Genomic DNA, 26,826 nt, shown 5'->3' on the forward strand with positions numbered 1-26,826 from the left:
TGATGATGGTGAACCTTTTCAGCACCCAGAATGTGCGTCCGTGCGCGCGCGTGCTGGAAACCCGAAAACCAGCTGGCCAGTGCGCGCGCTTGTTTTTGGGCCATTTTCAGGCTGTTCTCGGGCGAGCTGCACTGGCTTCCAATTGGTCTCGGTCGCAATTCAAGGTGTTGGTTATTACCTTTAAAGTCCTACATGGCTTAGGGCCAGCGTACCTGCGAGACCGCCTACTGCCACACACCTCCCAGCGGCTGGTAAGATCTTACAGATTGGGCCTCCTTCAGATGCCCTCAGCCAGACAATGTCGGCTGGCGGACCCCCGGAGGAGAGCCTTCTCTGTGGCTGCTCCGGCCCTTTGGAATGAGCTACCCCCAGAGATCCGGACCTTACCCACCCTCATGGCCTTCAGGAAAGCTGTTAAAACCTGGCTGTTCCGGCAGGCCTGGGGCTGTTGACCTCATTGTTGAGGTCCAGCCCCGATTAGAACGAATGCATGCGTTGTGATTTTAAATCTGTCTTTTTCTTTTTTTTTTTCTTATATTTTTTTTCTCTTCCTTCTTTTGTAAGCCGCCCAGAGTCCTTCGGGATTGGGCGGCATATAAATTTTAATAATAAATAAATAAATAAATAAATGGCCAGAAAAACAGCTCAAAAAATGGCTCAAAAATGGTCTAAAAACGGCCTGGAAAAGGACCTTGTAAGGGTTCCTCTCCTAACTTAAGAAAGTGGAGACTCTTGAAATGGAGTATTTCAAAAGGAACCTTTAATTAAGAAGAATGGAAGCCTTTAAAGGCAAAGCAACATCTGAATCCCTTTAGGCAGTGCAAGTAGACTTAAAGTAATAGTGACCCCCCTCCTCTTTGTTAGAATGCAGATTCTAGCCAAATACACACGTGTGAAGATGCTTCCTTTATCAACTGCCCTGAGAGCCGAATAAACATACATTCCCATGGCTACCTTCCGTTAGACATTAAAGTAAAAACATCCCTCACGGCCATCATAAACATTCCCCCAAAAGGTGATGGGAATCTCAAGCCTTTCGGCGCCAGGAAACCAGTTGTAAAATATCAGTTGCCAATAAATTGACTCCAAGGCCCCCCTCCTCCCAAATGAATGGCAGTATCACTGGGCCTGAAAACAGCCCGGAAAACAGATGTGCGCGCCAGAAACCAGAAGAGCAGCTGGGGACTGCGCACGTGCCCACAGAGAGGGCTCCGTCTGCCACCTCTGGGCACATGTGCCATAGGTTTGCCATCTAGAGCGTGTTATCTGAAAAGCTTGGCAAGCCGTGAACGTTTGGGGGTTCTAGGTGACACCCCCCTCCCTGACCCCATACCCTTCTTTTTCCTTTCTCCCTTGGTCTGCCCTGGGTGCGATGCAGAGGTGGGTTCCTGCCAGTTCGCACCAGTTCAGTAGAACCGGTTCGTCAAATCTACCGAACTGGTTAGAAGAGGTTCCACCAGTGGACCCGGAAAGCAGGCCACATCTACAGAAGAGGTTCCAAAAAAATTTGAAACCCACCACTGACACACACACACACACACACACACACACACACACACACACACACACTCACACACAGACTCACACACAGAGATAAAGAGAAAGAAAGGAAGAAAGAAATAAAGAAAAAAAGAGAGAGAGAGAGATGAAAGAAAAAAAGGACAGAGAGACAAAAGGAAGGAAAGAGAGAGAGACAAAGAAAACACATGGTCGGCAAGCCACTCCCACCAGGTCACATGGCTGGCAAGCCACCCCCACAAAGGAGGCCACACCCACAGAGTAGGTTCGAAATTTTTTTGAAACCCACCACTGGTGCGATGTGAATTGTAATATGGGCTTTCCCCCTCCTCCCCCCTCCGCTTCCCGGGCAGAATTTAACCCATGGCACTGGGTTCAACGTGGTCTTGGATACCATCCCTTCCCTGATGAACGCTTTGCGGATGGTCTGGATCATTTCGCGGCATTACAACAAGGACGAGCGGATGATCCCTCTCATGGAACGGATCGCCTGGGAGATCTCGGCGAGGGTCTGCAAAGTCGTGGACCTGCGGACTTTGTTCAAGTAAAGGGACAGATCCTTCTCCTTCTTGGCTTGGTTCTCAGGATAAGACTCTTGATTGCCCAAAACTTGTGTGGATGCAATACAAGCAGTCATTGAGTTACATGAGGGAGCAGCAACCTGTGGTTCTGGAGCCGCATGTGGCTCTTTCGTCCCTCTGCTGTGGCTCCCTGTCATTAGTCGGCTCCACAATTGATAGGGCTTTCGGTTAGGACAGGTAGAGGAAAAAGGACGCCATGCTAGGAGGAGACACTATGGTGGGGGGAAACTGGACTTCTGGTCAGCAGAGGAAAAAGGACGCCATGCTAGGAGGAGACTCAATGGTGGTGGGAAACTGGACTTCTGGTCAGCAGAGGAAAAAGGATGCCATGCTAGGAGGAGACTCTATGGTGGGGGGAAACTGGAGTTCTGGTCAGCAGAGGAAAAAGGATGCCATGCTAGGAGGAGACTCTATGGTGGGGGGAACTGGACTTCTGGTCAGCAGAGGAAAAAGGATGCCATGCTAGGAGGAGACTCTATGGTGGGGGGAAACTGGACTTCTGGTCAGCAGAGGAAAAAGGATGCCATGCTATGAGGAGACTCTATGGTGGGGGGAAACTGGACTTCTGGTCAGCAGAGGAAAAATGATGCCATGCTATGAGGAGACTCTATGGTGGGGGGAAACTGGACTTCTGGTCAGCAGAGGAAACAGGATGCCATGCTAGGAGGAGACTCTATGGTGGGGGGAAACTGGACTTCTATTCAGCACCAGAATTGAACAGGGGGCTTCCGGTTAGGACCTTTGTGGCTCTTTGAGTGTTTAAGGTTGCCGACTTACACCAACAATTGGGACCAGAATTTTAATCCCTCAGCAAAACAATTGTTAATTGAGTCATTCCCCCCATTTTATGGCCATGGTTGTTAAGTAAATCTCTGCAGTTCTTTAGGCGAATCACCTGGTTATTAAGTCAACCTGGCCTCTCTTAAATGTCTGTCCCCAGCATTTAAGTGTTTTAATCTAGGATGAAACATTTTAGCTCCCGAACATTCAAACCAACCCAGGATATTGGATTCTCTTCTCTTTTTTTCTGCACCAAATATGGTTGTTGTTTTTTTCCCCCCTTTCTTCCCCCTCTGTTCTTTGATGGGACTCCAGAGAAGACAGGCAGTCGGCCAAAATCAAGATGGTGGAAGCTAGGCGAACTCTTGAAATCTGGAAGGAATCGTATTTCGACATCCGGGCCAAAATCGAAGCGTCGGGAAGAGACGCTCGGTGGGAATTCGACCGGAAGCGGCTCTTTGAGAAGACGGACTACATGGCTTTTATCTGCCAGGATCTCTACAACGTGTTGCAGGTAATAACAGGTGCAAAGATGTCGGGAGAAAAAAAAAATTGCATAAGCAAATAAATTTCCCCAAAGGGGATCCCTGAAAATCTCTCTCTCTCACACACAAACACACACACACAAACGCACCCCTCCATCCATGGCCCTTTTGTGACCTGTGGACTTCAACTCCCACAATTCCTGAGCCAAAGGCCCAAGATTCCTCTACCACCCCTGCTCTTTTTACTCAACAGGTCATGGAGGAATTTTACAACATCTTTGGGCCTGAGCTGAAAGCTGTGACGGGAGATCCCAAGCGCATCGACGAAGTCTTGTACCGAGTAGACGGCCTGGTCAGCCCGATGGAAGTTCTGACCTTTGACCCGTTCAACCTCAGATCTGTAAACCAGTGGAAGGCGGTGATGGAGGAGTTCAAGCTGGAGGTTGTTGTAAGTAGCAGAAGTATTGTTTTGCTCCTCCTCCTCCTCCTCCTCCTCCTCTTATTCTTATTTCTCTCCTAATCCCTCTCCTCCTCCTCTTATTCTCGTCCTTATTGTTATTTCTTCTCCTTCTGCTCCTCCTCCTTCCTTTCCTCCTCTCTTCCTCCTCTTCTTATTCTTATTTCTTCTCTAATCCCTCTCCTCATCTTATTCTCGTTCTTATTGTTATTTCTTCTCCTTCTGCTCCTCCTCCTTCCTTTCCTCCTCTTCCTCCTCTTCTTATTCTTACTTCTCCTTCTTTTCTTTCTCCTCTTCCCTCTCCTCCTCCTTCCTCCTCCTCCTCCTCCTTTTCCTCCTCCTCTTGTTCTTATTCTTATTTCTTCTTCTCCTTCTGCTCCAACTCCTCCCTTTCCTCCTCTTCCTCCTCTTCTTATTCTTATTTCTTCTCCTAATCCCTCTCCTCATCTTATTCTCGTTCTTATTGTTATTTCTTCTCCTTCTGCTCCTCCTCCTTCCTTTCCTCCTCTTCCTCCTCTTCTTATTCTTACTTCTCCTTCTTTTCTTTCTCCTCTTCCCTCTCCTCCTCCTTCCTCCTCCTCCTCCTCCTCCTTTTTCCTCCTCCTCTTGTTCTTATTCTTATTTCTTCTTCTCCTTCTGCTCCTCCTCCTTCCTTTCCTCCTCTTCCTCCTCTTCTTATTTCTTCTCCTAATCCCTCTCCTCCTCTTATTCTCGTTCTTATTGTTATTTCTTCTCCTTCTGCTCCTCCTCCTTCCTTTCCTCCTCTTCCTCCTCTTCTTATTCTTACTTCTCCTTCTTTTCTTCCTCCTCCTCCCTCTCCTCCTCCTTCCTCCTCCTTCTCCTTTTCCTCCTCCTCTTGTTATTATTCTTGTTTCTTCTTCTCCTTCTGCTCCTCCTTCTCCTTCATTTCCTCCTCTTCATCCTCTCTTATTCTTACTTCTTCTCTTCTCTTCCTCCTCCTCCCTCTCCTCCTTCCTCCTCTTCCTCCTTCTCCTTCTCCTTCTCCTTCTCTTGTTCTTATTCTTGTTTCTTCTTCTCCTTCTGCTCCAACTTCTCCCTTTCCTCCTCTTCCTCCTCTTCTTATTCTTACTTCTCCTTCTTTTCTTCCTCCTCCTCCCTCTCCTCCTCCTTCCTCCTCCTCCTCCTTTTCCTCTTCCTCTTGTTCTTATTCTTGTTTCTTCTTCTCCTTCTGCTCCTCCTTCTCCTTCATTTCCTCCTCTTCATCCTCTTCTTATTCTTACTTCTCTTCTCTTCCTCCTCCTCCTCCCTCCTCTTCCTCCTTCTCCTTTTCCTCCTCTTGTTCTTATTCTTGTTTCTTCTTCTCCTTCTGCTCCTCCTTCTCCTTCATTTCCTCCTCTTCATCCTCTTCTTATTCTTACTTCTTCTCTTCCTCCTCCTCCCTCTCCTCCTTCCTCCTCTTCCTCCTTCTCCTTCTCCTTCTCTTGTTCTTATTCTTGTTTCTTCTTCTCCTTCTGCTCCAACTTCTCCCTTTCCTCCTCTTCCTCCTCTTCTTATTCTTACTTCTCCTTCTTTTCTTCCTCCTCCTCCCTCTCCTCCTCCTTCCTCCTCCTCCTCCTTCTCCTTTTCCTCCTCCTCTTGTTCTTATTCTTATTTCTTCTTCTCCTTCTGCTCCTCCTTCTCCTTCATTTCCTCCTCTTCATCCTCTTCTTATTCTTACTTCTTCTCTTCCTCCTCCTCCCTCTCCTCCTTCCTCCTCTTCCTCCTTCTCCTTTTCCTCCTCTTGTTCTTATTCTTGTTTCTTCTTCTCCTTCTGCTCCTCCTTCTCCTTCATTTCCTCCTCTTCCTCTTTCCTCCTTATTCTTATTTCTCCTCCTCTTCCTGCCTCTCCTCCTCCCTCTCCTCCTCCCTCTCCTTCCTCCCCCCCCTCTCTTTATCTGCCTTATTTCTGTTCCTCTGAATTCTACCCTACTTGGCTTCCAGGACATTGAGAAAGAAGCCAAGAACTTCATCGACGAGTCCTTCAAGACCCTCCGTTCCGCAGAAGCGGCCTTCGACATGCTGTTGAAGTTCAAGCACATCCGTTCCCGGGAGGCCATCAACAAGCAGATGATGATGAAATTCAACGATATCCTGGCGCAGTATTGCAAGGAGGTGATTCCGTGTGTGGTCTCTCTCTCTCTCCCCCCCCCCCTCCCGTGAATGAACTCTGCAGAACCACCCATTGTCGGGGTTGTGGCAGCAGAATCGGCCTGGGGCCGTCAGAGTCAAAGGATAACATGCTGACGGCGTAGCCAGTGGTGGGATTCAAATAATTGAACAACCGGTTCCCTCCCCTGATGACCAGCTGGGTGGGCGGAGCGTCGTGGTCATGTGACCGGGTGGGCGTGGCCAACTCAACGGCACTCAGGTCGATGGGCGCTTTGCCTTAACTGTTCCAATGGAATAAGACCATGATGGCAAACATATGACATGCGTGACGCAGGTGGCACACGGAGCCCTCTCTGCGGGCACACAAGCCATCGCCCCAGCTCGGCTCCACCGCGCATGTGTGCGTGCCTCCTGCCAGCTAACTGGTTTTCGAGTCTCTGCTGTGCATGCGCAGGGAGAAGGGGGCATGCGGGAGAGGCATGTGCATGTGCGGGAGGAGTGAAGGCCACACGTGCATGCGTGGGGGGAAGGGAGAGTGCGGGGGCATCACTCCCTCCCTCCACCCATTTTTGGTCCCAGGAGGCTGCAGGGATGCCTACTAGGGCCAAAATTAGCACAGTGGGGTCGCATGTGCAGGGCGCGGGGGGACCACAGGGAGTCACGTGCGCATGCACAGGGAGCCGGGCTCACGATGGGTGTCATGTGCATTTCATTATGTGTACATGCATGTAGGTGCACACTGTCGCCTTGTTGCACGCACTTTCAGCATGCGATAAATCAGCTAAACGTTGGAAATGCCACTAATTACCAGGAACATATTATCATATGTGGTGGGCACGTAGAGACGCAAAAAGCTGTTGGGTTAAAATGCAGTCATGGTTAGAGAAAATCAGAGCTGGGTTCCTGCCAGTTCGGTAGAACCGGTTCATCAAATCTACCGAACCGGTTAGAAGAGGTTCCACCAGTGGACCCGGAAAGCAGGCCACACCTACAGAAGAGGCTCCAAAAAATTTTGAAACCCACCACTGACACACACACACACAGACACACTCACACAGAGAGAGAAAGACAAAGAAAGGAAGAAAGAAATAAAGAAAAAAAGAAAAAAAGAAAGAAAAAGTGAGAGAGAGATAAAAAAAAGGAAAAAGGGACAGAGAGACAAAAGGAATGAAGGAAAGAGAGAGAGGGAGGGAGAGGAAAGAAAGAAAACACATGGCCGGCAAGCCACTCCCACCAGGTCACATGGCCGGCAAGCCACTCCCACAAAGGAGGCCACACCTACAGAGTAGGTTCGAAATTTTTTTGAAACCCACCACTGGAGAAAACGATACATCAGCCCATAGAATTTAAGCCAGAGATATTCTTATTGGGTATTCTACCAGGGAAATATACGAAAGAAGTTTCGTATCTGATTGCAAAAATAATAGCGGCAGCTAGAATTGTATTTGCACAAAATTGGAAAGCAGACAAAATCCCATCAGGAGGAGAGATAATAAAGAAGGTATTAGATTGTGCAGAAATGAATAGGTTGGCATTGAGAATAAAGGACAAAGAGGAATCAGTGTCCTACAGGACATGCGGGAGATTTTATGATTGGCTTGAAAAAAGATACAAATAGAAAGAGAAAGGAACAAAGGACAAAAAAATAATAATTCAGACGACACATTATTAAATCAGGGGGAGAGGAAATAAAGTATGAAAATGTAAACATACAGGCGGAAAAACGATATGAATAGCAATAGCAATAGCAGTTAGACTTATATACCGCTTCATAGGGCTTTCAGCCCTCTCTAAGCGGTTTACAGAGTCAGCATATCACCCCCACAGTCTGGGTCCTCATTTCACCCACCTCGGAAGGATGGAAGGCTGAGTCAACCTTGAGCCGGTGAGATTTGAACCGCCGAACTGCAGATAACAGTCAGCTGAAGTGGCCTGCAGTACTGCACCCTAACCACTGCGCCACCTCGGCTCTTGACAAATGTTAAACAGCAATTATAAGAATGTACATTTAAGAACGAATTTGAAAGGAAAAATATAAAAACTTAAAAAAAAAAAAAGCTTAGCCATCATTGGAATAAGGGTTAACCGGAGAGGCAGTTTCTGTAAGTAGGGCAACAAAGATGAGGCTAGAAACAACACCAGAATGTTTCCTTCCTGCCTTCCTTACAGGATTAGCCCTGGAAAGTGGGGAAAACCAAAAGGAGATTTCTTCCAACAACCGGTTCTCCCAGCTGCTTAGAAAGTTACCAACCGGTTCTCCCGGATCGGTTTCGAACCGGCTGAATCCCATCACTGCTCGTGTAGCTTCTCTCCCTTGTGCTCTTCCCCAACAGCTTGAGATTGTGAACGGCATTTTCGTCAACAACCTCACCAGCCCTCCGTTGTGCAAGAACCACCCTCCGATGGCTGGGGCCATTTACTGGGCACGCTCCCTCTTCTACCGCATCAAGCACACCATCATTCGGTTCCAGGAAGTGGAAGAACTGCTGGCGAGTGAGCGCGGAAAGGAGGTGAGCCTGAAATCCTGTTGCTACCCGGCTTACGTCCTCAACTTAACCACCCCAGAGTTGGGGAACCAGAGTTTCCATGACTAAATTAAGGCCGTTGGCTAAGGGAGGCTCCCTGATTTTCGGACACACTTCCCCCCCCCACTCCGTGGTTGGTAACCAAATCACTGCCGTTGTTAAGAGAATCGAGCGGTCATTAAGCAAATCTGGCTTCCCTCTTGGACTTTGCTTGCCGGAAGCCGGCTGGGAAAGTTTAAGGGCGATCACGTTACCTCAACCGTCGTAAATACGTGGCTGTTGCAATTGCGCCCCAATTTTGATCCGGTGGCCAATGGAGGATGTTGCTGCAGTTCGTAAGTGCGAGGACCAGTCATAAGTCCCATTTTGCAGTGCCACTTTGAATGGGTCACTAAGTGAGTAAATTGTAAGTCTAGCACTACCTGCAAGTTATAAATAATAAGTATTTGGGTTTTGCCCTTGAGTGGACGGACCACTCCTAAGGTTTGGCCTCGACCTTGAAGGTAGAGCAATTTTTTAAAAAACATCTGTTTCTTTGGGATGGAAGAGCAGGCTATGTGGACTTTTAGTCTGGACACCTGCAACCGCTCCATCCCCATTTTGGGGGTGCCCCGAACGGCCTTTCACACACCCAAATATTAATGGGGAAAGAGGCAAGAACTTGGGAAAGATCCCTCTAGTTCAGGGGTGTCAAACTCGAGGCCCACGGGCCGAATTCTTGCCCGCAGGGTGCTTCCGTCTGGCCTGAAAACAGCAAAGGACCAGCCCACGGTGCCTCTGCCAGCAAAAACGGAGCCCGAGCTCCATTTGAGCATGCGAGAAGGGGCAATAAAGGAGGAAGGGAAAGGGAAAGGGAAAAAAGGAAAGCTGGGAAGAGAACAAGGAAGGGAAAAGAAGGAAAATGGGGAAGGAAGAAGAAAGGAGAAGGAAGGAAGGAAGGTTATAACGAGGGAGGGAGGGTCTCAGGGAAGTCCTGGCTTAGCACAGGTGCTCCTGACCCGAGTGACATCGAGCTGGCCATGCCTCCTGCCCCCACCCCCACCCCAGTGGTCAAACACAACCTTGATTCAGCCCTCAGTGAAATCGAGTTTGACACCCCCTGCCAGTGGTGGGTTTCAAAAAAATTTCAAACCTACTCTGTGGGTGTGGCCTCCTTTGTGGGAGTGGCTTGCCGGCCATGTGACCTGGTGGGAGTGGCTTGCCGGCCATGAGTTCTCTCTCTCTCTCTCTCTCTCTCTCTCTCTCTCTCTCTCTCTCTCTCTCCCTCTCTCTCTCTCTCTCTCTCTCTCTCTCTCTCTCTCAAACACACACACACACACACAGTCTCTCTCTCTCCTTCCTTTTGTCTCTCTGTCCCTTTTTCCTTTTTTTCTTTCATCTCTCTCTCACTTTTCTTTCTTTTTTTCTTTCTTTCTTTATTTCTTCCTTTCTTTCTCTTTCTCTCTCTGTGTGAGTCTGTGTGTGTGTGTGTGTGTGTGTGTCAGTGGTGGGTTTCAAAAATTTTTGGAACCTCTTCTGTAGGTGTGTGGCCTGCTTTCTGGGTCCGCTGGTGGAACCTCTCCTAACCGGTTCGGTAGATTTGACGAACCGGTTCTACCGAACCGGTGCGAACCGGTAGGAGCCCACCTCTGCTCCACCTGCTCTAGTTTATTCGTGTCTGTTTCAGGTGAAGCAAAAATACCTCGAGGTGGCGAAGAGGATGAAAGAATACGAAGACATGAAGTACAATCAGTGGAGGAACATCACTGAAGAAAGACTTCCCGTCCTGTTGAAGAAGACTCTCCTGGCTAAAGTTCATGCAACTGGAGTGGTCATTCAGTCAAGTCCAGATGCTCTCGAACCGGTCAGTAGAATTCTTCCTGGAGATCAACTCTCTTGTGCGCCCCCCAGGGAGGGAGAGATATCACTTCCATCAACGTCACGTAGACCTAATTTTTTTTTTTTTTTTTTGCTTTTGGATGAAAGTGTATATGTGGTTAGAAAAAAATGCTAAGGCGCCGTATAGATTATAAGCCAGAACTATTTTTTTTTTAATTAGGCATAATACCAGAAAAAAAATATGATAAAGGGAATGTATATTTAACATGACACGTTTTGACAGCGGCAAGAAGTGCGTTTGTACAACACTGGGAAAACGAGGAGGCCACCTACAGAAGAAGATACAATTAAAAAAAATATTTGTGCAGAAATGGATAGACTAACACGGAAGATAAAAGAAAAAAAAAAGACACAGAATATCTTTGAATTTGGGACATGTTTTCTCAATGGTTGGATAATAAGAGGTAGAAACTTAAGAACTGAAAAAGCATTATTAGGTAAACAAATTGACCCAGGATTCTGTTCACCAAGGACTTATTGTATGTAAAGAGAAAATCTTTCTGCTACAATAATACAATAGCTTGAACATGTGCATGCGCTGAAGCACCGGAGACTTGAGGACAAGCTGGCTGGTGCGCGCATGCCTGTTTTTTGGGTGTGTTTCAGGGCATTTTGGGGCTGTTTTCAGACTGTTTTGGGGCCATTTTCGAGCCGTTTTTCAGCCTGAAAACAGAGTTTGTTTAGAGTTTTATTTCATTTGTATGCCGCCCTTTTCCCTGAAGGGACTCAGGGCGGCTCACAACTCAAGCAAAGGAAGGGGGATACAGACCGTTGACCCGAGGACAAGCTGGCTGGTGCGCGCATGCCTGTTTTTTGGGTGTGTTTCAGGGCATTTTGGGGCTGTTTTCAGACTGTTTTGGGGCCGTTTTTCAGCCTGAAAACAGAGTTTGTTTAGAGTTTTATTTCATTTGTATGCCACCCTTTTCCCTGAAGGGACTCAGGGCGGCTCACAACTCAAGCAAAGGAAGGGGGATACAGACCGTTGACAACAACACAAAACAATACATAATTAAAAAGCGCAACAATCATATCATTCGAGGAGGGGGGCAACAGTTCTTTAGCTCCAGGCCTGTCGGAACAGCCAGGTTTTAAGGGCTTTGCGGAAGGCCTGGAGGGTGGTGAGGGTGCGAATCTCCACGGGGAGTTCGTTCCAGAGGGTCAGAGCAGCCACAGAGAAGGCTCTCCTCCGGGTAGTCGCCAGTCGACACTGGCCGGCGGATGGAATTCGGAGGAGGCCTAGTCTGTGCGATCTAATCGGTCTGGTGGAGGTAAAACACCCCAAAAATGGCTCACAAAACAGCCCCAAAACATGGCTTGTTTTTTTAAACCAGAAGAGCAGCTGACAATGGCGCGTGTGTCCACAGAGAGGGCTCTGTATGCCACCTCTGGCACGCCTGCCATAGGCTCATCATCACGGGCATAGGGTCTCCTGCTTGAGCAGGGGGTTGGACTGGAAGACCTCCAAGGTCCCTTCCAGCTCTCTTCCGGTTGAAAGGAGACGCCATCCGTTTCCTCGCGCGGATTCCGTCTCTTCTCCTGGGTGTCATTTTAACCGGCCGGTCTTAACCCCGGCGATGGTCGATCTCCTCCCTCGCAGAGTGTACGTTCGGACGAGGTGGAAAGCACCAGCGAGAAGGGGACACGTTTCGTGGTCAACTTTTCACCCGTCCTTCGGGAGATTATCAACGAAACCAAGTACATGGAGCATCTGGGCTTCCCTGTGCCTGAAATCGCGAGGAATGTGGCTTTGCAGGAAGACAAATTTCTGCGGTAAGGATTGTGAAGTAACCATCCTCTGCTACCAAATGTGATGTTCCCGTGGTTCGTCCATGAGGCCAATGTTGAGAAAAGACAGGAGACAAATTTTCTCGGGATGGAGCGACCCAGATTGGGGTCTGAGAGCCCCTTTTATTGAGACAGGACAAAGGCAGGAGGAGCAATCAGCATGTGCTTAAAAACAGCCTGTAACAGTACAATTTCTAATCTACTGCTCAGGAAAGTTCTTTCTATATATGGTCAAATCCTGGGCGTCATTGGTAGGGCACATCTCAGGATGTTATGTTATTCACTATCAGGATGTTATGGCTTTCTCGGAGCCAGTTGTCTCCTGTGTGATTCAGCGTGACTCTGCAAGCCCCAGTATGAACTAGGCCATGGAGCACACACACCTACACAAGGAACTATATTACAACAAAGGATGGAGGGCTCGGAGGGGTGGGGGTGGGGGTGGGGGGGCTTGGCCTCATTACGGGGGGTGAGGGGCAGGTCTGCTGTTCTCTTCAAACCATTTGATCAACCATTTTGGTGTCTCAGCTACACAGATAGCATCAAGCAGATGCTGGACCACTACCACAAATTAGTGGCGACCTTGAACGAAGCCGAGATGCAGCTTCTGGATGAGCACATGCAAGATCTGTGGCGGGTTTTCCGATCCGGTTACAAAAGGCTCAACTGGAACTCTTTAGGTAATCTGCTTCGGCGAGTAAGCCCAGGGAAGGGGAGGATCTTCCGTTCAAATGTACCGAAAACTTGACTTTCAATTGTCTCTGTTTTCACTCACGCGAATGTCCTACGAACTCCCTAGCAGGAAATCTCTTCCTCCTTTCCCAACCATGCGGGTATCATGTAGCCATCACACTTAGGCTTATACACCGCTTCACATGGGTTTTCCAGCCCTCTCTAAGGACTTTGTAGAGTCAGCGCGTTGCCCCCAACAATCTCAGAATGATGGAAGGCTGAGTCAGTACCGTCTCCTTTTGTTCCTTGTTGTATTATTTTTTTACTTCGTCCTTTGTTGTTTCTATCAACTCGCAAAGCATCCCCAGCCTGCTCTCGAGTTGCCATAGGGAAATGGGGATGGGAAACCGATGAAACGTCAGCAAAAGACAGGTGCACATTCCGGACTTGTCTCTCTCAAGGCTATATCCCAGGTTTCCCATTGCAGTTGGAGGGGGGGAGTGATCTCTACTGCCCACGAAAGTGCTCTGTTGGAGAATGTGATTTATGACATACCCTGGGGTGGGAGGGGAAAACAGAGTTCATAATTGGGCTGTAAATTAAATGGGGTCAAAGCTGGAGGCTCATGATTTAATTAGAGCCGAGGTGGCGCAGTGGTTAAATGCAGCACTGCAGGCTACGTCAGCTGACTGCTATTTCGGCAGTTCAAATCTCACCGGCTCAGGGTTGACTCAGCCTTCCATCCTTCCGAAGTTGGGTAAAATGAGGACCCGGATTGTTGTTGGGGGCAATATGCTGACTCTGTAAACCGCTTAGAGAGGGCTGAAAGCCCTATGAAGCGGTATATAAGTCTAACTGCTATTGCTATTGCTATAGGGCATCTATCAGAACGCTGACAATTTCATTTTTCAGAGTTTTCAAAGAGACTTGAATTATTTTTTCCTTTCCTTTTCCATATCCACCCATGGAATCCTTCTTAATCTCTTTCTTAGTTTGTGGAAGTCAGCTCTGCTAAAATCTAAAACACTAGTCGGCTTGAGCAGGGGTTGGACTGGAAGACCTCCAAGGTCCCTTTTGACTCTCCTATCCACTTAGTTGTTAGTTGTCACCCGGAGATAACACTCCAGCCCGCACGCGCCTGTGTACGGTGTGGAGACTTGACCATGCGACTTTCTATTTCCCAGGGATTGGTGACTATATTATACGGTGCACCCAGGCCATTGGGAAGTTCGAATCCCTCGTGCATCAGATCCACAAGAATGCCGAGGACATCAATAATAAACTTTTATTGATCGAGTCAGCCAACCTGTTCAAAAACCCTCCTTCGAAAGGAGACGGTCATCTCCCAGGTACGTGGCTAATTCTTTTGTTCGTTTTGCTCATTTCCTAGCCAGGTGGAGCCATATTTCCCTGTGAGGTCAGAGGTGGTTGTAACCACCGTGGTGGTGGGGAAACTGAACGGCCTAAATATGAACCGTTTCACAAAACTGTGCCCTTCTGAACTGTGTGGCCCCCAGTTGAGTTGAACCAGGGGGAGATGAACGAACAGGTAGTTGTAAATCGTGACCGTCGTAAAGCGAGTCATCCATTAGCGGCGTGTGCAGTGGCCTAGAGGCGGAGCTCTCGCCTCACAGTCAAGAGGCTGTGGGTTCGATCCTAGATAAAGGCATCTATTTCTCTCTCTGGGCACAATGAGAATATATATCTGCCAAATATAACTCCGCAGTGGCGACAGGGAAAGGCATCCGGCCAATAAACACTCAGCTCCATTCAGTTGCCCCGACTCTACCCCAATGCAAGGGATTACGGGGTCATTAAAAAACTAACTAACTAACTAACTAACTAACTAACTAAAGCAGATTGTCCATGCGACTCACCTTATTTTACGGCCTTTTACAGCCGTCGTTCAACGAACGCTGTGATGGCTAAGCAGTTGTTCGCTATGTGCAAAAATATCTTAAAATGCCGTCGCTTGACCACGGAATGCTTCATGTGGCCATCCATGCAGGCCAGTTCCGGAGCACCTTAAACGTGGTTACGTGACTGCAGGGAACTTCAAAACCAGGCTGAAAATCCCTGCCGGGGGGGGGGGGGGGGGAGGCAGGGTAGTCAGTTTTCACTAAGCCACCAGTTACACGTCAAAGAATCTCAAAGGCTGGATTGTATGAAATATTCCTCGAGAACACCTGAAGCATGAACTGTGGCGGTTGTGGGAAGCTTTCCAAAGGGCGCTTTGCAAACCTTTCTCGTGAATTGTTGTTCAACGCCTTTCGTTAGGCCGTCCCCACCTCGACTTTCCTTTGGTCTCCTCACCCGGACAGGTGTGAAGGATTACTTTGAGTTTATCAAGCGCGAACGAGCCAGGGACATGGAGCACTTGGTCCGCAAGTACACCTCGGTGGGGCCCCTGCTGACCAAGATGGAAGGCCTGGTGGTGAACACCAACACCGGGAAAGCCTCGCGGCTCGTGCCGTACTATGCCTACTGGGAGAAAAAAATCTATCAAAGCCTGACCAACTTGGTTCTGAAGTAAGTGTGCAGGATCCAGTCCAGGGTGGGCCACACCGGGACCGGAGGTTTCACCTTCTGAGTTTTCCGACTCGTGCTGGATCCCATCCTCAGGGAACTTCTCTCTAGCAGAGTGTGGGCTGTTCTGTGTGTGGTATTTATAGTGACTGTTGCGTGTGGCTTTTTAGATGTTGATTGGGATGTGCTGGCTTTTAAGTGGTTTGCTTGTGCTACCCAGTCCTCACTTTCTAAGTACTTGATATGCTGGTGGTAAATCAACATTCCTGTTGACTGACCAGGGGCCCATTTCCCAGGCTTCAATCACTTCCCTGGCTGTTTTTGCCCCTACTCGTCCAACAATCTTAATAGCTGGCTTTTTTTTGTCCTGCTTGTCCAACAATCTTAGTAGCTGGCTGTTTTTGTCCCTGCTTGTCCAACAATCTGAATAGCTAGCTGTTTTTGTCCCTGCTTGTCCAAGAACCTTAATAGCTGGCTGTTTTTGTCCCTGCTTGTCCAATAATCTTAGTAGCTGGCTGTTTTTGCCCCTGCTCGTCCAACAATCTTAGTAGCTGGCTTTTTGTCCCTGCTTGTCCAACAATCTGAATAGCTGGCTGTTGATGGCTGGCTTTAAGTCACTGCCTATCCTTTGCTTCTGCTGCCCGGTCCTCGCCTCCTTAAATATTTGATAGTCTTGGAGTAAATTAAGTCTGCCCATCCCTCTCATTTTTCTTCGGTCACTGGTGGTTTGTTCCCTCTGACTGTTTCCCTGTCTTTGAAGGAATTTGCAGTCCTTCAACGCTGCCGTGGTAGGGGACACTCCGATCTTCCAAGCGGAGACCATTCTGTCTGCCCCCGAGATCATCCTCCAGCCGAACATGGGGGAAATTGAGAAGATGAGTGTCCACTGCATTCGAGACTGTGTGGAAACCACCAAGGTAAGACACACACACACCCCTCGGTCTCTTTGCGGGAGGTTCATGTGGACATCAGACCCTACTAGGCCTCCAGCCGTCTCCCCTGTTAGAGGCTGGTTCTAACAGAGAGAGAAATCCCTGTTCATCCAACAATTTTAATAGCTAGCTGTTTAATAGCTAGCTGTTTTTGTCCCTGCTCGTCCAAGAACCTTAATAGCTGGCTGTTTTTGTCCCTGCTCGTCCAATAATCTTAGTAGCTGGCTGTTTTTGTCCCTGCTCGTCCAATAATCTTAGTAGCTGGCTGTTTTTGTCCCTGCTCTTCCGACAATCTTAATAGCTGGCTTTTTTTTTTGTCCTGCTCGTCCAACAATCTGAATAGCTGGTTGTTTTTGTCCCTGCTTGTCCAACAATCTGAATAGCTGGCTGTTGATGGCTGGCTTTAAGTCACTGGCTATCCTTTCCTTCTGGCAAATGGAATGATTGCAAAACCATGGAAGCTGAGCCTCCTGCTGAAAAGAGGGAGCTGAGCACTATTAGATTTCATTCCTTAGGTCTTTCTAACTTTTCTTCAGTGAATATTTACGTGGAGGTCTTGGATTCTAGTCCTGTCTGCCGGTTGAAGCCTGAAATGGTGTTTCAAGACTAGGTCCAATTTATAGACCGACTTGGCCTCTTCTACTTAGCTGGACTTTCAGTTTTCACCTGTCCCCCTTCCCCCAACCCCCCAAACTGGCAAATTTGCTAACAATTGGTTACGCGAGAACTAAACCTCTTCCCCTTCCTGCAAAGCTGAGCTTGAGCTTAGCCGGAGAATGTTCCTTTGCCCCCCATGCAGCTTTTTCTTCGCTGGTTGCATGGCAGTTGCATCGAGTGCCCACCCCAGCAAACGGGGGACGACGAGCCAGTCATCTTCAGCTTCTTCAGCGACATCTCCCAGAACCCGACGATCATCGAGCAGGCCATCCTGATCACGCAGAACATGCACAAACTCCTGGCTTCCCTCACCAAATACCTAAACCGTTGGAAGCGGTATCGTCCCCTCTGGAAGCTGGACAAGGCCATCGTCATGGAGAAGTTTGCGGCCAAGAAGCCGCCGTGCGTGGTTTTCGACGAGAAGCTGCAGTTCTACATGAAGGTGGCCCAGGAGGTCATGCAGCAGCCCATGGTCAAAGATGAGCAGTGCATCCGCCTGCTGCTGTCCCCGTTGGCCTTCACGGTCCAGGAGAACGCCAGAGGGTGGATCACTTCCCTTGGGAAGCTACTCAACGAGTCAGCCAAGGAGGTGCTCTACAGTCTCCAAGAAAACATCGAGGTAGGTTTCTCCTAATCAAATATTTATTTTATTTCTTTAAAAAAACACACACACACACAAATATTTCATCATTTGTCAATCATTAAGACATTGAAGTACAATTTTTTTTGGTGTGCCCCTCCCTCCCTCCCCCCCCAACCCCCCTCCTCCTCCCCCCCCCCAACTTCCCAGAACCCGTACACGGTATGGATTTTTAACTAACACAGTCTAAAATCTATTGAGAAAAAAGAAATAAAGAAATTAATGACATTCTACATTGACCTTAGCTTCTTCTTACTGAACTAACTTTAAACAGTTTAAATCATTTCTGATCTTAAGCATAGGCTAACTGGAATTTCTTGGTCCCGTATTTATTTTGTATATAGTCAATCCATTTTTTCCAGTCTCGTTTATATCTCTCATTTGAATGATCTTTAAGATATGCCGATATTTTAGCCATCTCGGCTAAGTTTGTCACTTTCAATGTCCATTCTTGGATTGTAGGCAAGTCTTCCTTCTTCCAATATTGCGCCACCAACAGTCTTGCTGCAGTTATTAGGTGCAGAATCAAATTAGTCTCTACCACTGTAAAGTCAGTACATATACCTAGTAAGAATAACTGAGGAATAAACTTTATCCTTCTTTTAAAAATATTTTGCATGACCCACCATATTTTTATCCAGAATGCCTTAACCTTTTGGCAAGTCCACCATATATGATAATATGTAGCATCGAGAGAACCACACCTCCAACATTTAGGCTGTACATTCGGATACATAGAAGCCAACTTTTTAGGATCTAAATGCCATCTATAGAACATCTTGTAAAAATTTTCTCTCAGATTTTGAGCTTGTGTAAATTTCACATTTCTTACCCAGATTCTTTCCCATGTATCCAACATTATTGGTTCTTCAATATTTTGAGCCCATTTTATCATACAGTCTTTAACTAATTCTGTTTCCGAATCCATCTGTCCAGATGGTGCAGGGTATCCGGCCTTCAATATATTATAATAAAAATCTCGGGCTTTCCATACAGAGTTGAGGCGGTACCTTTGCTTATCAAATGTAAATATGATGCCAAATGGTGCATCCATCTATACTGTATCTGACGATTTCTGAGTTCTTCGACCAAAAAAGCGTAGTCTCTCCTGGCTCTTAACATTTGAGGTGGTATCTCTTTCAAAACAGCCAGGTCTTGACCGCCAATAGGTAGGTTTCTCCAGCTGTGGGTGCTCACCTTGGTCCTACCATACCTGGGGAGGACAGAGGGAACGGATGGAGAAAAGATCAAACATACCTTATCTTTTGAGTCCCAAGGTCTCGGCCAGGGCTATCCAACCTTGGTGATTTTAAGACCTGCGTCAGGGTTCCAACCGGATGCCCTGATTAAATCATGAGCCTCAAGCCGAGCTTCAAAATAAACCCAGTTATTTATTAGGAGCAACGTGTCGCCACATACCCAGCTCTGACCCCCCCCCCCGAAATTTATGTCCCAGCTCTGACCCTGTTTCCCCCCCTCTCCCCCCCCCCCGGGTGTGTCATCATCAGTCACATTTGCCAATGGAGCACTTTCACAGGTTGTAGAGATCACTTCCCTCCGGCGGCTGCGGGCAACCCTGGGAGACAGCCTTGAGAGAGATATGTCAGGAATGTGCTTTTGTTTTTGGCTTCGCCGTTTTCCCATTCCCCCTTGCCTATGGCAACTCGAGAGCAGGCCAGGGATGCTTTGCGAGTTGACAACCTGTGGACTTCAATTCCCAGAATTCAATTCCCAGAACTCCCTGGAGAGGACAGAGGAATGTTTGGAGAAAAAGATCAAACATATCTTTTGAGTCCAAGATCTAAGCCTGGGGTGTCCAACCTTGGTGAATTTGAGACCTGTGGACTTCAACTCCCAGAATGGTTGGGGAATTCTGGGAGTTGAAGTCCAGAAGCATTTAAATGGCTAAAGTTGGACACCCCCCCCCCCGCTCTAGGCACGGATTAGTGTTGACCCCCACCTGGTCCAAGGCGATTTTCAAGGCATGTAGGACATCATCCTATAGTCTTCTACTCCAAGATCTTGAAGACCAATACTTCAATTTCTCACTATCCATCACCAAAACTAAAAACATGCTGATGGGACATGTAGTTTTTAGCCAAATGGTTCTTTGCAATGTTTGTGTGACTTAATGAGCAAACGAATATGCTTTCCAGAGATTGTCGCACCATCTGAAGACTACCCCCAGTACTTTGGAAGATCTCAAATTCGTCCTGGGCACCATAGCCGAGATCAAACAGATATCTCTAGAAGTGGAACTCAAGTATTTGGATATTCAAGAGAGATACCGGACCTTGGCCATGTACAATATTGTTGTAAGTTTCACTGCGTGGTGTCAAAGATGCCGAGATACCTACCAGACTGAGGGTCCAGCATGGAGGGGGGTAAATATCGGTGGGGTTGGGTGACCTCTTAAGAGCTCTCTAGGGAAGCTTTTAAGGGAAGCTCCCCAGACTGTCCTCAGCCACACATTTTCTCTCTAAACAGCTTAAATCTCTGAGCCTTCTAAGGAAACCTTCTCAATCGATAAACAGTGAAATTCTAAAAAAGGCTGAGATATGATGGATAGAGATATGATATTTTGCAATATAGTAACAACATTGAAAGCCAATAGAAATAAGTAGAAAGTTTAAATTGGGAAAATAGTAGTGTCAGATTTGGGTTAATGTCAGGGTTCCAAATAGCATCCAAAAGTAAATCAAGAGTCCAAGGCAAAAAATTCCTCAAAAATCCAATTTATTAAAAGAAAGCTTCCAGGTTTCCCTGCCCAGTTGAAAGGGTCAAGATCCAGCCCCCACACCCATAAGTCCATTACATGGTCCAATTTTCCACTGCCACGTTGGCAGCTTCCACCCATCCAATTCCGCCCAGGTGCAGAGACAAAGGATGGCCTTGCCTTTCTAGAAAGAATGTCGTTATGGCTACATATCATCTAACTCCATACAATCCCCGCTCCCATTTACCCACAATAGAAAATGCATAATAGAATAATAGAAAGCGTGGCAGGCCTGAGGTCCAAAAATAAAAGATGGTTTGAAGACCTGACAAGTAGCACATATATAGATATATAATAGAAATTCTTATGAATATACTAGATATATTAAGATTTAGGAGATGGAAGACCAGGACTAGGTATAATCTAAAGGGATTATTATGATTAAAAGGATGGAAAAATATAATGGAAAATATGGCTTTTAAGGACTGTAAATCCAGGGGACTTGTAGATATCATCTTGGGACTGATTAGATCTTATTGATAACTGGTTTTATTGGTGTTTATAGGAAGCTGAGATCGAAAATGTGGTGGAACACTGAGTGACGTCCATAATATTAAAATGTTAGGAGTTAATAAGTACATAAAAGAATATATTACAAGTACAATGAGCACATTAAGCTTAGAAGCTGGGAGATATAAATTCTGTATATGCAATGGTATTATTACCGTGAGCACTGTGTGGAAAATGCGTTAACCAGATCGTTACGCTGTCCACAAAAAAAATTTGGTTGTTAAAAAAAACACCCTGCAAATAAAACATCTACAAAAAAAAGAAAGGAAATCTTCTCGTTCCTCCTCTCCAGATATCAGAAGAAGAAAAAAGCTTGGTGGATAAGATAAAGCTGATGTGGGAAACTCTTTATACTGAGGCGTCCGGAGTCGATCACAACCTGGGCAGCATCAAAAAGACTTTTACGGAGGTATTGGCGTGAATCGCATTCCGGAATGAAGGAGAAGAGCGTTCGGAAGCCGGAATGGCCTTCTAACTGGGATTATTATGATGCCCCCCCCCTCTAGATCACAAGGGAGCAGATTGGAAATTACAGCAAGGAGATCGACGACTTCTACCAGCGGTTCGTTACCGAGGGCCCCGGTTCTGTGGGTGAAAATCTTGATAGGGGTAAGGAAGACGCTTCTGCTTCTGGACCCTAGGTAGCGGGAAAGCAGGGCAGAGACACCGAGGTAGATGGGGGCTTTGTTGCTCCTTCTTTAGCAGGAACTGGGTGGATTGAGAGAAGGTGGGAGGGCTAGAGGAGCGAGGAGAGTTCTCTTCCATCCCTGGAGGTGATGTCCTGCTGGAGAAAGCTGGGATCTCTTTTCTTCTGCCTCGCTGAGTGGCCCCTGAATTTAAGCCATACTAGGAAGAACGGATGCAGGAACTGAGTATCTCTAGTTTGATGAAGAGAAGGACTAGGGGAGACAGGATAGCAGTCTTCCGATTTCTCAGGGGTTGCCACAAAGAAGAGGGAGTCAAGCTGTTCCCCAAAGCACCTGAGGGCAGGACAAGAACAGATGGAAACTCATCAAGGAGAGAAGCAACTTAGAACTGAGGAGAAATTTCCTGATAGTGAGAACAATTAATCAGTGGAACAAATTGCCTCCAGAAGTTGTGAATGCTTCAACACTGGAAGTTTTTAAGAAGATGTTGGATAGCCATTTGTCTGAAGGGTTGTAGGGTTTCCTGCCTAAGCAGGGGGTTGGACTAGAAGACCTCCAAGGTCCCTCCCAACTCTGTTATTCTATTCTATTCCATTCCATTCCTATTCTTATTCTTATTCCAATGCTCATTCCAATGTTCCATTCTATTCCATTCTATTCTATTCCTATTCCTATTCTTATTCTTATTCCAATGTTCATTCCAATGTTCTATTCTATTCCATTCCATTCTGTTCCTATTCCTATTCCTATTCTTATTCCAATGTTCATTCCAATGTTCTATTCTATTCCATTCCATTCTATTCTATTCCATTCCATTCCTATTCTTATTCTTATTCCAATGCTCATTCCAATGTTCCATTCCATTCTATTCCATTCTATTCCTATTCCTATTCCTATTCTTATTCCAATGTTCATTCCAATGTTCTATTCTATTCCATTCCATTCCATTTTGTTCCTATTCTTATTCTTATTCCAATGTTCATTCCAATGTTCTATTCTATTCCATTCCATTCCATTTTGTTCCTATTCTTATTCTTATTCCAATGTTCATTCCAATGTTCTATTCTATTCCATTCCATTCTATTCCATTCCATTCCTATTCTTATTCTTATTCCAATGCTCATTCCAATGTTCCATTCCATTCTATTCCATTCTATTCCTATTCCTATTCTTATTCCAATGTTCATTCCAATGTTCTATTCTATTCCATTCCATTCCATTTTGTTCCTATTCTTATTCTTATTCCAATGTTCATTCCAATGTTCTATTCTATTCCATTCCATTCTATTCTATTCCATTCCATTCCATTCCTATTCTTATTCTTATTCCAATGCTCATTCCAATGTTCCATTCCATTCTATTCCATTCTATTCCTATTCCTATTCCTATTCTTATTCCAATGTTCATTCCAATGTTCTATTCTATTCCATTCCATTCCATTTTGTTCCTATTCTTATTCTTATTCCAATGTTCATTCCAATGTTCTATTCTATTCCATTCCATTCTATTCTATTCCATTCCATTCTATTCCTATTCCTATTCCTATTCTTATTCTTATTCTTATTCCAATGTTCATTCCAATGTTCTATTCTATTCTATTCCATTCCATTCCATTCCATTCTGAACCTGCTACTTCTTGAACCCAGGCAGCTGGAAACAGGGCAGAAACACTGAGGTGTAGACCAAAGGTTTTGAGTCTTGAGATTCTCATTTGGGGGCGTGCTATCCCTTTGGTGATATTCTCGCCAAAACATGGTGACTTCTTCATCCATTAAGGCCAGCCGTGGATCTTGTAGAAGAACTCCCCTTGCCCTCCCCCCCCTCCACCTCTTCAAATTCTTCCTGAGGTTTCCCATCCTTCACCCGGTTTCTGCATTTATTTGCCCCCCCCCCCCTGCAGGGTTAGAGCTGATGGTGGTGTTTGAAAGAGAACTGGAGAAGCACGAGAGGAATCGTCAGGAACTGGCCAACGCCGAAAAGCTCTTCGACCTGCCCATCACCATGTACCCCGACATGATCAAAATCCAGAAAGAAATGAAAGGCCTCAGGCAGATCTACGAAATCTATAAACTGCAGCAGGTGGGCGGTTTTCGAAAAACCGGTCAGGCTTCTGTTCAGGGTCACGGACCCCCCAGACCTCTGGCCCTCACCCCAATTTCAGGTTTTGGGCGTTAACCATTGAGGTCAGCTGCTCATGGATTATCCTTGTGCTGTTCATTCAGATGAAGGTAGAAGATTCGTGCTCTTCAGCACGAATCCTGCCAATTACCTCCCTGCGACCAATTAGATCACATAGATTAGGCCTCCTCCGAGTTCCATCTGCCAGTCAGTGCCGACTGGCAACTACACGGAGGAGAGCCTTTTCAGTAGTAGCTCCGACCCTTTGGAACGATCTCCCCGTGGAGATTCGTACCCTCACCACCGTCCAGACCTTCCGCACAGCCCTTAAGACCTGGCTAGCCCGTCAGGCCTGGGGACAAAGATAAATTGTCCCCACCCGAATGATGAATGAATGTTGCTTACTATTTTACTTCTATGTATTGTTTGTGTCTATTGTTTGTATATCCCCTCCCTTCATTTTATGTAAGCCGCCCTGAGTCCCCTCAGGGAAAAGGGCGGCCTATAAGTATTAATAAATACTCATAAATACTCATCTCAACAGTGGCGGGATTCAAAGATTTTTACTACCGGTTCTGTGTGCGTGGCAGGGGAAGGATAGTGCAAAATCCCCATTTCCACCCCACTCCAGGGGAAGGATACTGTAAAATCTCAATTTCCACCCCGCTCCAGGGCAAGGATACTGCAAAATCTCCACTTCCACCCCACTCCCCACCCCACTAACCTGCTTTCTACTTCCGTTCTCCTGCGCAGGGCAATAGAAGAAGACCCAGCCAATTGGCTGGGGACTCAGGAGGCAGCAAATAGATGGGGGCGGAGCCAGCCAGAGGTGGTATTTGCCAGTTCTCCAAACTACTCAAAATTTCTTCTACCGGTTCTCCAGAGCTGGTCAGAACCGGCTGAATCCCACCTCTGGATCTCAACGAAATCTTTATTCGGGAGGACGGGTGTCCTTGATCTCTTGATCTTCTCTCCTGATCTCTTTGCCAAGGTGAAGATGTTCTTAACGACACTTTTCCGGGTTCTAGGCCGCCAAAGAGGAATGGTCTCAGACTCTCTGGGTGAACCTGAACGTCCAGGTGTTACAGGAAGGAATTGAAGGGTATCTCAAAACCCTCCGAAAGTTGCCGAAACAAGTCCGTAGCATGCCGGTGGCCTATCACCTGGAAGTAAAGATGAAATCTTTCAAGGAAGCCATTCCTCTGCTGCTGGATTTGAAGAATGAAGCTTTGCGAGAAAGGTTCGGCTTCTCCCCATCCGTGGGGTTGTTCGTAACTATGAAAGGCGTCACTAAGCGTGGACGTTTTAAGTCAACGTGCAGCTTGGGAAGCACGGCCTGGGTTAAACCCATAAAACCAGGGTGTATTTTTCCTCCCATCTTCTCTCTTGAAAACCAAACACTTTAACAAAACAACAGAGTTGGAAGGGACCTTGGAGGTCCTCTAGTGCAGCCCCCCGCCCAAGCAGAAGACCCTCTGCCGTTCTTGGCAGATGGCTGTCCAGTTTTTTCTTTAAAACCTCCAGTGATGGGAATACCCACGACTTGGTTCGGCTGGTGGATTGTCCTCACTGTCAGGAAGTTTCTCCTTAGTTCCAAGTTGCTTCTCTCCTTCACTAGTACCTGTCCATTTTTGTTATCTTGTCCTCTGGTGCTTTGGAAAGTAGTTTGACCCTCTCTTGTTGTCGCAGCCCCTCAAATATTGGAAGAATATCCCTGCAACTGTTCTTCATATGTTTTAGCCCCCAGGCCTGTAAAACACAAACCACTTTGGTTACTTCAATCCACCTGTGAAGCAACCTATGTCGGTTTCTCTCCTCCTCTTCTTTCAGACACTGGAAGGAGCTGATGACCAGGACCAATACCTTTTTCGACATGGCCACCGAAACCTTCACCTTGGAGAACATGTTTGCCATGGAACTGCACAAATATACCGATGTGATCAACGAGATTGTGGGGTCCGCCGTCAAAGAGCTGAGCATCGAGAAGGTCAGATGGTCTTCTCCCACACCCCTCTCTGTGTTTCCGTCCTCTCTAGTAGCAACCAAGGGTACAACCAAGGTGGCTCAGTGGCTAAGAGGCTGAGCTCGTCGATCAGAAAGGTCGGCGGTTCGAATCCCCAGCGCCGCGTAACGGAGTGAGCTCCCGTGACTTTTCCCAGCTTCTGCCAACCGAGCAGTTCGAAAGCACATTAAAAAATGCAGGTAGAGAAATAGGAACCACCTTTGACGGGAAGGTAACAGTGTTCCGTGAACCTTTGGCGTTGAGTCACATGACCACGGAGACGTCTTCGGACAGTGCTGGCTCTTCGGCTTTGAAACGGAGATGAGCACCGCCCCCTAGAGTCGGGAACGGCTAGCATCTATGCGCGAGGGGAACCTTTACCTTAGTAGCAGCCAAGGCAAGTTCTTAGAACGTCCTTGTTCTCTCTCCTAGGGAGTGAAGGAAATCATTGAAACTTGGGAGAACATGAAATTTACCGTCCAGCGGTACTTCAAAGGGACTCAGGAACGGGGCTTCATTTTGGGAGCCGTCGATGAGATCATTCAGATCCTGGACGACAACGCCGTCAACCTTCAAAGTATCTCTGGAAGCAGATTTGTGGCACCTTTTTTGGCCACGGTCCACAACTGGGAGAAAACCCTCTCTTTGATCGGCGAAGTGATTGAGGTAGGGAGGCTGTGGCTCCAGGTGGACAGGCGTCCCTCTTGGAGGACAGGTTACATTTCGCCAGCCTCCCTGCTCTTGGCCAATGTTGTGTTTCATCTGTCTAGATCTGGATGATCGTTCAGCGAAAATGGATGTATCTGGAAAGCATCTTCATCGGCGGAGACATCAGATCCCAGCTGCCGGAGGAAGCCAAAAAATTTGACAACATAGACAGAGTCTTCAAAAGGGCAAGTAACTAAGTCTCTCTCCCTCCCTCCCTCCCTCCCTCCCTCCCTCCCTCCCTCTCTCTCTCTCTCTCTGAAATTTCTTTGCTGCCCATCTCGTACCCAACATTTCTGAGCTATTCCCCTAGGCTATGGGTCAAGGTGGAGATAAACTCTACAATTAGGTTCTTAATACCTTATCCAGGGCTCCGTGTGTGTGTGTGTGTCTCTGTGTGTGTGTGTTACGTTTGGGAGTTTGTTTATTCCATCCATCCTTCCATCTATAAAAATGGCTCTGTGTGTGTGTGTGTGTGTGTTCCAGCATAACTCTGAACGCCTCGAGCAATTTCAACCAAACT

General features: G+C 47.0%; 1 protein-coding gene across 1 annotated transcript in view; it reads left to right on the forward strand.

The window, feature by feature from the left end:
- Nucleotides 1–26,826, forward strand: part of DNAH10 (dynein axonemal heavy chain 10) — a 117,180-nt gene that overhangs the window by 12,940 nt on the left and 77,414 nt on the right. Inside the window, 20 exon segments of the mRNA XM_087703474.1 lie at nt 1,872–2,062; nt 3,195–3,393; nt 3,618–3,812; nt 5,763–5,933; nt 8,264–8,440; nt 10,122–10,298; nt 11,931–12,103; nt 12,647–12,798; nt 13,975–14,139; nt 15,112–15,319; nt 16,077–16,233; nt 17,048–17,524; nt 19,702–19,860; nt 21,124–21,240; nt 21,338–21,440; nt 23,379–23,557; nt 24,625–24,836; nt 25,427–25,583; nt 26,031–26,264; nt 26,369–26,491. Coding sequence (XP_087559600.1) covers nt 1,872–2,062; nt 3,195–3,393; nt 3,618–3,812; nt 5,763–5,933; nt 8,264–8,440; nt 10,122–10,298; nt 11,931–12,103; nt 12,647–12,798; nt 13,975–14,139; nt 15,112–15,319; nt 16,077–16,233; nt 17,048–17,524; nt 19,702–19,860; nt 21,124–21,240; nt 21,338–21,440; nt 23,379–23,557; nt 24,625–24,836; nt 25,427–25,583; nt 26,031–26,264; nt 26,369–26,491 — 3,726 coding nt within the window.

This window comes from Thamnophis sirtalis, unplaced genomic scaffold (assembly GCF_051295495.1).
Source record: "Thamnophis sirtalis isolate CommonGarterSnake01/CBP01778 unplaced genomic scaffold, rThaSir2_p1.2 scaffold_2, whole genome shotgun sequence".
Classification (NCBI taxonomy): Eukaryota; Metazoa; Chordata; class Lepidosauria; order Squamata; family Natricidae; genus Thamnophis; species Thamnophis sirtalis.